This window comes from Macrobrachium rosenbergii, chromosome 52 (genome assembly GCF_040412425.1).
Source record: "Macrobrachium rosenbergii isolate ZJJX-2024 chromosome 52, ASM4041242v1, whole genome shotgun sequence".
Classification (NCBI taxonomy): Eukaryota; Metazoa; Arthropoda; class Malacostraca; order Decapoda; family Palaemonidae; genus Macrobrachium; species Macrobrachium rosenbergii.
In genome coordinates, this window is record NC_089792.1 from 33,431,981 (window position 1) to 33,442,732 (window position 10,752).

Below are 10,752 nucleotides of genomic sequence, written 5' to 3' on the forward strand. Positions count from 1 at the left end.
GCATAGCCCATGATGAATTTATGTGTTCCTTTCATCATTGTTAACTGACCACGGATCTGTTAGACATGCACAGTCCTTATTCATCAGACGAACAGTTAACCTTCAACCAGTTTGCTATTAACAATTCTTTTAATTGGAAAGGACCTTCAAAAATAAAAGTTACACTTTGAAAATAGGAGTTACGTTTTGGCTTCTCATCTCTATAAAAATGAAAGCCTGTATCAATTCCGAAAAGGTGTCTTTGAACTTGAAAAAGATGCCTAAAGTTAATTGAAGGGTTTTTTAAATAAACATAAAATTAACATGAGGGTACGAAGCGCTCAGTGCTGTGATGACTTCACATCTATATGATGCATGCTTTACACATTGTAATGAAATATACATCCATTTCTTCAGAACCTGAGGATACTTTAGACAAGGCTGGTAAATACAGGAAAGAGTAACAGTTGATTTTGAAAAAATGTTTTAGAAATGCAATATCATTTTGGAAATGATGGTGATGTGAATGCAAGGTATAGGCTATAAGTAAGTGTTTTAACTGAATTCGTCTTGAATGTCCTGGAAGAGTTACGATAAGAGTCAAGACCCACCCAAATCAGTGTAAATTTTTTTCTAAAATACCTTTTAGATTATCTGACTCTCTTCCATAATGAACGTGATATTTTGATGAAACATGAGAAAAGTGATTTTCATAGGTACTCCATGTGGACTTGGAAAGATTTCGAAGAACTCATAGCTAGGGGAAACACTATAGCTAAGTCCTTAACATCTGCTCTTGATAAAACTGTAGCAGAAAATAGGTATTATATCAAGGAGGTGACCAAAGTTTTATGCCTAACAGCTCGTCAAAAATTGCACAGAGGGGTCATCATGAAGGTCCTGACAGTATGAAAAAGGGCAATTTTCTTGAAATAATGGAACTCATCAGTGGAAAAGATCCATTATCAAAGCCCGTCTGTCTTCCAAGAATGCCAAATACACCATTCCTACCATTCAGAATGAAATTATTGGAATCATGGCCGAAACCGTCCTTGATGAGATAACAGATGAGCTTTATCAATCTACTTGGTTTTCTATAATGGTTGATGAGTCAAAGGACATTAGTGGACGAGAACAGCTATCTGTTGTTGTTAGGTATTTGTTTGATCATACCCTACATGAGGAGTTTTTGGAGTTCGTAAGACTGCATGAACTAAATGCAGAGTATCTTAAAAACAGCATATGTGAAGTGTTACTGACATGCAATATTGATGTAAAGAATTGCGTTGGTCAAAATATGATGGGGCCTCAGTAATGAGTGGGACAAACGCTGGTGTACAAAGGCTTTTCCGAGAAGCTGCTGCACCAGAAGCAACTGATATTCATTGTTATAATCACCGCCTAAACTTGGTGATTGTGGATGTTGTTAAGTCTGTCAAGATTGCAGACCAGTTCTTTGGATTGTTGGAATCCATATATGTGTTTATGTCATCAGCTGTGCTGCACGAGTTGTTCCTGCAAAAACAAAACAAGCTATTTCCGGACAAACAAACCCAAAAGCTTAAAAAACTGAGTGACACAAGATGGGCATGTCAGTATGCAGCCTGCAAAGTAATGCTGCTGAAACTACCCGCTATTTTCCAAGCTCTAGAGGAAGTAGCCAATGAGCACTCTGGCAAGCGTGCTACTGATGCAGCTGGACTCTTGAATGCAGTTAATTTCTCATTCATCATAAGCCTTGTTGTGTTTGAAAATCTGCTGAACAGAACCAAACTGCTGTCAGATATGTTGTAATCACCTACACTTGATCTAGCAGCTGCTGCTGACGTGGTTGAGACACTACATGATGAGCTGGAGCAAGAGAGAGAAGGCTCAAAATAGGATATTCTTTGGTGTAGAGCAAAAGACATGGCAAAGGAACTAGACGTCCTAGTCAGATTTGCTCATAAATCAGGAAGAAAAAGACAGCAATCTTCCATGCCTGATGGCTTTGCAACAAGTACTACCCTTGGTCAGGAAGAAACATCTGACTCAAAACATGACTTTTGTGTAAATCTGTTCTACCCAGTGCTTGACTGCTTTCTAGCAGAACTTGACTCTAGATTCAGTGGAGATAGCAAACAATTACTGCGGTCTATTTCAGCACTGGACCCAAGAAGCTCCAAATTTTTTAATGCAGAGATCATTGAACCAATGGCAGTCCAGTATGGAGTTGAACTGTCTGATTTAGCTGTAGAAGTACGCCAAGCCAAAAGGCTCATTCAGTGCAAGGAATCAGAGGGAGCCAAGATCACCACTCTTGTACAACTGTCTTCATTTATGTCACCTTGCAAAGATGCCTTTCCTGACTTGTGTAAACTTCTGACAATAGCCAAAGTTCTTCCTCCCACATCAGCTGCATGTAAACGAAGTTTTTCATCTATGAGTCTAATAAAAAAATTATCTGCGCAGCACCATGGATGATTTACGAGTGTCCTCACTTGCTGTCCTTGGAATCCACGTGTCAAGAGCCAAATCTATCGATATGGGCAAAATTGTATCAAAATTTGCCAAGCGACATGATAGTAGAAAGATACTTCTTTTCTGAAAAGATATTCAATAATGTAGCCTAATGTTTACACTTAAAGCTATACCATCATATACTGATCCATTTACATGCCATGAGCATATTTTTATTTGAAATATGGAAAAATACTTTTAGTTTAATTACAGTTTTGCTATATTCTTAATGACACTATTTTCGTCCCTGTTACCTGTACATTTGTAATCGTATATAGATGAGAAGTGATTTGTTGATTTTACTCATTATTATTTTTTTCAAATGCAATTGACATATGTGCTGCTGATGATGTTATTTTGATCCATTTTAATGCTATTTATCTGAGAAATTATTTTAATTATTTCAAGTTTATTTACAGTTTTGCTATATCCTGAATAACATTAGTTTGATTCTTGTTACCTTTACAACACACACACACACACACACACACACACACACACACATACATATATATATATATATATATATATATATATATATATATATATATATATATATATATATATATATATATATTTATAATATATATAGTTTTGAACGTTGTGAGGAAAATTTACTCTACATTTGCATATAGTAAGAGTCGAGAATTAGTTGAACTCCATAATTTCGAATGCATGTTTACTCGTTACTAATGTTATTATTTTGCTTTATTTACATGGATATATACACTTGAGAATGGTATATTTTACTAATTATATAATTTTTATGTAAGTTTTATGCCATTTTCTTTGGACCCCCATAAAATAGCTTGGCCCCACCTGGAGCACCCCACTGATGGAAGGCTAGCTACGCCACTGGTACGTTGTGAAAATTACTAAGTGTGAAGGGCTCTTGTGAAGAGTTATTCACTCCCTCGGGAAAAGTCAGAGCAGTTAGACGGACTGGAAAAAGTAAAGCACGTGGAAGAGAAGAAGCAGGAACCCGTTACCCTGTTCTTTCTCGGGATCAAAAGGATTTCGTTTGTGATAAAGGAATCGTCTCCACAACTGACTGAGCACACCTGATTTCGGTTCCCAAGTCGCAAGACAAAAACTGGAAAACGATATTTGAAAAAGGATAGGCTCTAAAGATATGAAAAATGAGAATGAAAAAAATAAGCAAAACGAACAACAAAAAACCGGAGGGGTGGTGTCATGCGAGATATATCATACTTAGATAAAGCCACATAAATATACCAGCTAATGAACTTTATCAATTACACAATTTGGTATCAAATGGAATGCTTATTCAGAAAAAATTACAAGCTTTCTTGGACAAACAGTCCACATTATCAAGTATCCGTACGGATTTTGAAATATGGACCGTTTGTCCAAGAATAAATACTCCATTTGATACCATCCAGTTTGAATGAGGTCCAGCTAATATATATATATATATATATATATATATATATATATATATATATATATATATATATATATATATATATATATATATATATATATATATATATATATATATATATATATATATATATAAGCAACAAAAGTATAGATAAAAGCAACAGCATAGAAGGAACAACACTATTTTACAAAACAGACTTTAAGAGGAGCATCGTAGCCTTCATTTTCTTTAAATAGCTTCTGTAGATGCTACCTGTTATTGCTTTCTCATTGTCTTTCTTCGATTATTTTCTGCACATTACCCTACTTGTCCTTGGGGCATTTTCTTCTTTTTCACACGTGGGCATTTCGCTCGTTGGAAGCTTAGTAGGTTACAGGCAATTTGGGATTGCTCTATATGGATGTGGGATCATTTTGAATAATAGTACTTTATTAAAATTCTGCAAAGTTAAATGGATAACTTCTTATCGTATGCTATTAAAATCACGTTTACACTTTCCACATTTGAAGAAGATCCATACAGCAAACACTTGATCACTTCACATGTGTGAGGGACACATTTCATGCAGGTGTTTGTAAGGTCAATTTATGCGTTGTGTGACTACGTAATGCGTCACTGATTACCCAGGCTAGAAATATATCATCTCTAAGCCTAAAACTATGGTGCTTGCCTATGGATTTAGTGAGTGCGAGTTGTAATGGTGATAATCAGAGCGGGTATAAACAATCATCACGACAACAACCTGTTCTACTGCAGTATGTGCTTATTGGTACATTACTATACCTGAAAACGATTCCAGTCTGAAAGATTTAGACCAATAAGTCAATTTGTAAATGGGAGAATCTTGCTGAGGCAAATTAAAGGGAGAGACAGAGAGGGAGAGAAAGCACACCTCCAGGCAAGACTGCACAAGCCTTAAGCACGATTTTTCTGGCTTATATCTAAGCGTAATTTAACGTAAGCCGAAAATATATAACTATGTATTGAAACTTAATGAATTTTGACAACCATCTTTAACAAATATGCATTCAAAATTATGTATTATAAACTCTAAGTTTCACATAGGCCTAATCATAATTTAATTTGTACTAGGCAAAATAGCCAACAGAACTATAATGAAAATGAGCCTAGGCCTTTAATGCTTGCCAAGAGTTACGATAGATATAGGATACGACAGAGTAATATGACAAGTACTGAATGTAGTAGGCTATATGTAAGGTGTCAAAGAAACGAGCAGGTAAAAGTTACTGCTACTTTATTACAGATCCAGGCAGTTTATATAGCGGCCGACTGACGCCGGGCCGCGAGAGACAATGGAATTGACTGTGACCTGAGGTCGAAACAATAAACAATAATATGCAGTGAACGAGTACAAATTACAATACAAAACATACAGAACTACAATATGGATACAGCCTTGATGCCTGTGAATGAAGAAACATGTGATACACAATGTGTGACATTTGTATAAATACGCATAAAGTAAAAATGATTAAAAATGCGTGACCTGGCACGTTTTAGGCGTGACTAATTGAGCTTGAAGAAAATGGGAAGTCACCAAAGAAAACATGCTCAGCGGAGACTTAATTAATGGCGCCGCCGAAACACTACCCTGGCGCCGATGTGGTGACTTTACAAATACTCCCCCCCCAAGACGAGGGACGCGTCTGACTAATCCCTGTATCTGCTGGGACGCTGAAGGGTTCCTTGAAGATAATGGAGGGTCCTCCCGCCTGTGAGGCTGCTGGTTGGGCGGTCCCTTCCTGGGCGGCGCGCGCGGGGTGAGGGGCGTGCTGGAGTGCGGTTGGGCGGAAGGGGTGCTGCGTCGCTGTCGGGACTCTCCGACAGGAAGGCGGGCTTTAACCGGTCTATTGAAACCCAGTCGTCCTTGCCAGGGAGTGCCAGCTGGAACGCCTTGCTGTTTCGTTCCAGCACGCGGAAGGGTCCCCTGTAGGGCTTGGTTAGTGGTGGACGGACGGCGTCGACTCTGACGAAGACGTGGGTGGCGGATGACAGCTGTGGCGGCATGAAGGTGGTTGCTTTGTCGATGTATGAGCGCCTGCAAGGGGCGAACTTGCCGGCCACGTCGCGGAGCCTCTGCAGTGATGGGGAGTGGCGTTCATCCGTCACGAGCTCTCCCGGCACCACGAGGGGTTCCCCATAGGTTTGTTCAGCTGCGGATGGGGTGCCGTCGGCTCTGGGGGCGGTTCTCAACCCGAGGAGGACCCACGGCAGCTGATGTTTCCAGTCCTCGGCGGTGCAGCAGGCCATGAGGGATGACTTTAGGGACCTGTGGAACCATTCGACCAGGCCATTGGCCGCTGGGTTGTACGCTGTGGTGGTGTGGTGCGTGGTTCCCAGCAGTTGAGCCAGGGCAGACCACAACTCGGAGAGGAAAGCGGGGCCCCTGTCGGTTGTGATGTGGTCCGGGGCGCCGGGCGGCTAACCCAACTGGAGAGCAGGGCCTCGGCGCACGCGCTGGCGGTGGCTTCTTGCATGGGTGTGGCTTCGGGCCACCTCGTCGAACGGTCTACCACCGTCAGCAGGTATCTGGATCCGCTTGATGGGGAAGGGCCCGGCGACGTCGATGTGGATGTGGCGAAGCGGCGCCCTGGCTGTGGGAACTCGCCTACCCCCGACTGCGTGTGACGACCCACCTTACTGGTCTGGCACTGCAGGCACTGTTTTGCCCAGGCCGTGGCGTCCTTTTGCACCCGTGCCAGACGAACTTTTTTGAAAGCAGTTTGGCCGTGGTCCTGCCGGAGGTGTGAGAGGCCGTGAATTATGTCGAATACCTGGCGGCGGCGTGAGGCTGGAACCAAAGGGCGGGGCTGACCTGTGCTGATGTCACAGAGCAGGCTGGGGCCTTCGGGGCGGGTCACGTCCCGCCACTTGAGGGATGTGATGGCGGTGCGGTATGCTGGGGTTTCTGGGTCAGCGGCCTGTTCTCTGGCAAGGTCCTGGTAATCTACACCAAGCTGCACTGCGTTCAACTCGACTCTGGAGAGGGCGTCTGCTACGGGATTTTTCTTGCCGGGAGGTACCTGACGGAACAGGTAAATTCGGCTATGGCTGAGAGGTGGCGCTGCTGTCTGGAAGACCATGCGTCCCCCTGCTTCGTGAAGGCGTGAACCAGTGGCTGGTGGTCTGTGAAGATTGTGAAGGGCGTCCCCTCCAGGAGGAACTTGAAGTGCTGAACTGCGCGGTACATCGCGCAGAGTTCCCTGTCGAAGGTGCTGTAGCGGGTCTCTGCGGGACTGAACTTCTTACTGAAGAAGGCGATGGGCTGGGGGGCGCCGTTGATGATTTGCTCCAGAACAGCACCACAGGCGACGTTACTGGCGTCTGTCGTCAGCTGGAGGGGGGCCTTGGGATCCTGGTGTGCCAAGGCGGTTGCCTTGGCGAGGGCGGCCTTCGTCAGGGAAAAGGCCTGCTGCTGGCTGGGTCCCCAAGGCAGGGACTTCGGTTGGCCTTTTAGGACTTCCGTCAGGGGGGCAATGGTGTGCGCGATCCCGGGGATGAACCGCCTGTAGAAGTTTACCATCCCAAGGAACTCCTGGACGGCCTTGATGGAGGTGGGTGTCGGGAACTTGGCTACGGCTGCTACTTTCGATGTAAGAGGGCGGACGCCTGTCGGAGACACCTCGTGACCCAGGAATTCTGCTTTCTGGACGCCGAAGGTACACTTGTCGAAACGGACGACGAGGCCGTTCTCTTGGAGGCGCTGGAGGACTGCTTTGATGTGTCTCTGGTGTTCGCTGTGAGACCTGGAAAATATGAGAATGTCGTCGACGTAGCAGACGCAGAACTTTAGGTCCCCCAGGATGCTGTCCATGAGCCGCTGGAAGGTGGCCCCGTTCCTCAGCCCGAAAGGTGGAGAAAGGCGCACACATAGGACCCGAAGGGCATGATGATGGCTGTCTTTGGTATGTCCTCTGGCGCAACAGGTACCTAGAAATAAGATTTAAGAAGGTCCAATTTAGTGAATATTTTGGCCCCGTGAAAGGAGGCCGTGAGGTCCTGCATGTTGGGTAGAGGGTAGTGGTCGGGCTCTGTTGCAATGTTGAGCCGCCTGTAGTCGCCGCAGGGTCTCCAGGAGCCGTCCGGTTTCTGCACCATGTGGAGGGGGGAGGCCCATGGACTGGAGGCTTTCCTGCAGATGCCCATCTGCTCCATCTCCGCGAATGCTTTTTTCGCCTCCTGAAGGCGCTGAGGGGGAAGCCTGCGGAACTTTGCATGTGTCGGGGGCCCTTTAGTCACTATATGGTGGTATATGCCGTGCTTGGCTGGGGCCCCGGGGACTTGGCGAAGCTCAGGCTTAAATACCTCAGGGAACTCTGACAGTAGGTGTGCATACTGGCGGGGGGCGACGGCGCTGATGGTGGGTCTGGGTCCCGCCGTTAACGGGAGAGACCGGCAGGAGTCGGTATCGAGGAGGCGCTTGCGCCCCACGTCGACTAGCAGGCCGAAGTGCGCCAGAAAATCGGCCCCCAGGAGTGGGGTTCCTACGTCCGCGACGATGAAGTCCCAGGAGTAACTCTGGCCAAGGATGGAGATCGACAGGAGCCTGGTGCCGTAGGAGAGGATGGGGGTTCCGTTGGCAGCCGTCAGGAAAGCGGCCGGGTCTGGTGTCTGGTTGCGGTCCTCTCTGGATGCTGGGAAGATTGATTTAAAGGCCCGTGTCGACCAGCATCATCCTGCCGGAGACGGTGTCGCGGACGTAAAAACCTACTGTTTTTGAGGCCCTGGGTTCTTCGGCTGCCATGGCGGCCTGTCCTGCTGGCCGCCGCCACCCCCGTTTTTTGAACGGCGAACGAGCAGGGCGGCAGGCAGTTTCGGGCGTCCTTTCCGAACCACTTGTGGTAGCGACAGAAGCCCGGGGACCTCCATCTGCTGTGGTTCGTTGGACGTCTGTTGGCGATGGCGTTGACGGGCTGCTCTACGTCCTCTTCAGGCTGGACGGAGCTGACCGGCTGTGTGGCCGGTTTTAGCCGCTGTGAAGCCTTGACGGAGTCTGTGAGATGTTGCGCCGTCTCTATGAGGTCCTCGACAGGCATGGTGTAGGGGTGAGCGATCTGGTTGCGTACCTCCGGGAGGAGTTGGCGAAGGTAGATTTCCCGTGTGAAGCTTATCTCCTGCCGCTTCTTTGTGCCACCCAAGTCTGGTAGTGACAGGAGATCTACGACCATGCTCCAAGCGTCTCTTGAATTGAGGTCGTGGCGTGGGTTTATGGCAAGGTCGATAGCACGGGCGGCCCGCTTCGGCGATGGGCAGGGAGCAAGCTTCGAGGAGGAACTTTTTGTGGTGCTGTATGTGAGGGTGTGTGTTTGGTACTCGCGAGATGAGTTTTCTGTACACGTCCTCCGGAAGGGCGTTGAGCACTGTGTCGGCCTGTAGGATTCCGTCCGTCAGGTCCGCGATTCTGAAGTGGCTCTCCACCCTGCGCAGCCACATCGATGGGTTCCCCTGCGTAAACGGCGGCAGCTTTACGGTGAGGGCGGCCCGCGATTGTGTTGCCCGGCCGTCGTGTGTTCGGGGCGCTGGTGTGGAGTTGCGGGAGGGCCTCGATGCAGGGGAGGGCGCGGGTGTGATGGGAGGTAGGTAAACCTCCGAGTCCGCGGGGTCCGCGTTTAACTGCATGAAGGAGGGGATATCGGCATCCATGCTCGCTCCTATGACCCCTTACTGGAGTGGGGTACTCGCGTCAGTACGCACTTTCGTGCGCCATGTGGTTCCGCTAGTGACGCTGGTGGGGTACGCCGACGAGAGTCAGCACGCTCAAACGCTGGTTACAGCGCCGTGTTTAGGCCGCTAAGAGCGTTTTGGAGAAATCCTGGAGCCAAGACTAAGTCGCCGTGTCAGTCCGCTAATGGCTCCGGGATACTCCGGGGGTCACCACTGTAATGTGTCAAAGAAACGAGCAGGTAAAAGTTACTGCTACTTTATTACAGATCCAGGCAGTTTATATAGCGGCCGACTGACGCCGGCCCGCGAGAGACAATGGAATTGACTGTGACCTGAGGTCGAAACAATAAACAATAATATGCAGTGAACGAGTACAAATTACAATACAAAACATACAGAACTACAATATGGATACAGCCTTGATGCCTGTGAATGAAGAAACATGTGATACACAATGTGTGACATTTGTATAAATACGCATAAAGTAAAAATGATTAAAAATGCGTGACCTGGCACGTTTTAGGCGTGACTAATTGAGCTTGAAGAAAATGGGAAGTCACCAAAGAAAACATGCTCAGCGGAGACTTAATTAATGGCGCCGCCGAAACACTACCCTGGTGCCGATGTGGTGACTTTACATATATTGAAACATGTAATAAAATAGTAAAAGAAGGATTACTATTAGGCTAATGAATAAATTATAGAGGGATGAATAAATTTGTTTTTATTTAGCATTTCCCAACGTTTTGTGTGAGAGAGAGAGAGAGAGAGAGAGAGAGAGAGAGAGAGAGAGAGAGTGTAATTGTCGTTGTGAGTGGTTCGGTTGTTGGAGTTCGTTTTTACGGCGCTGTCTGTCTGTCTGTCGGTAGTTTTTCGGTTTTGGGGAAGTCTTGGGCAGTTGAGGTCAAACCTTGAAAGTGGACGGGGAGTTCGTCTGGTTTTTTTGTATTAACATTAATGGTTCATGTGTCTCTTCTTTTTTTTCGTTCGTTGTTGGTGGAGGGTTTGTTTGAAATTTTGTTTTTGTGGTTTCTGTGTGCTGTGATTGGCGACCGTGGACCTTTACCCATCTCCAGCAACCGAAGATCAGGGTGAGTGTTGTTTTGTTTGTGGGTTAGAATTCCGCCACATAATATTTGGCGCCCAACGTGGGGCAGCTGGTATTGCAGCTGCAATTGAGATTG

At 46.3% G+C, this 10,752-nt stretch overlaps 1 protein-coding gene across 1 annotated transcript; it reads left to right on the plus strand.

The window, feature by feature from the left end:
- The first annotated feature begins 1,293 nt into the window (after nucleotides 1–1,293).
- LOC136833957 (zinc finger MYM-type protein 1-like) lies at nucleotides 1,294–1,773 on the plus strand. Its single transcript, XM_067096236.1, has one exon. The coding sequence runs from the start codon at nucleotides 1,294–1,296 to the stop codon at nucleotides 1,771–1,773; it is 480 nt and encodes a 159-aa protein (XP_066952337.1).
- Nucleotides 1,774–10,752: the final 8,979 nt, after the last annotated feature.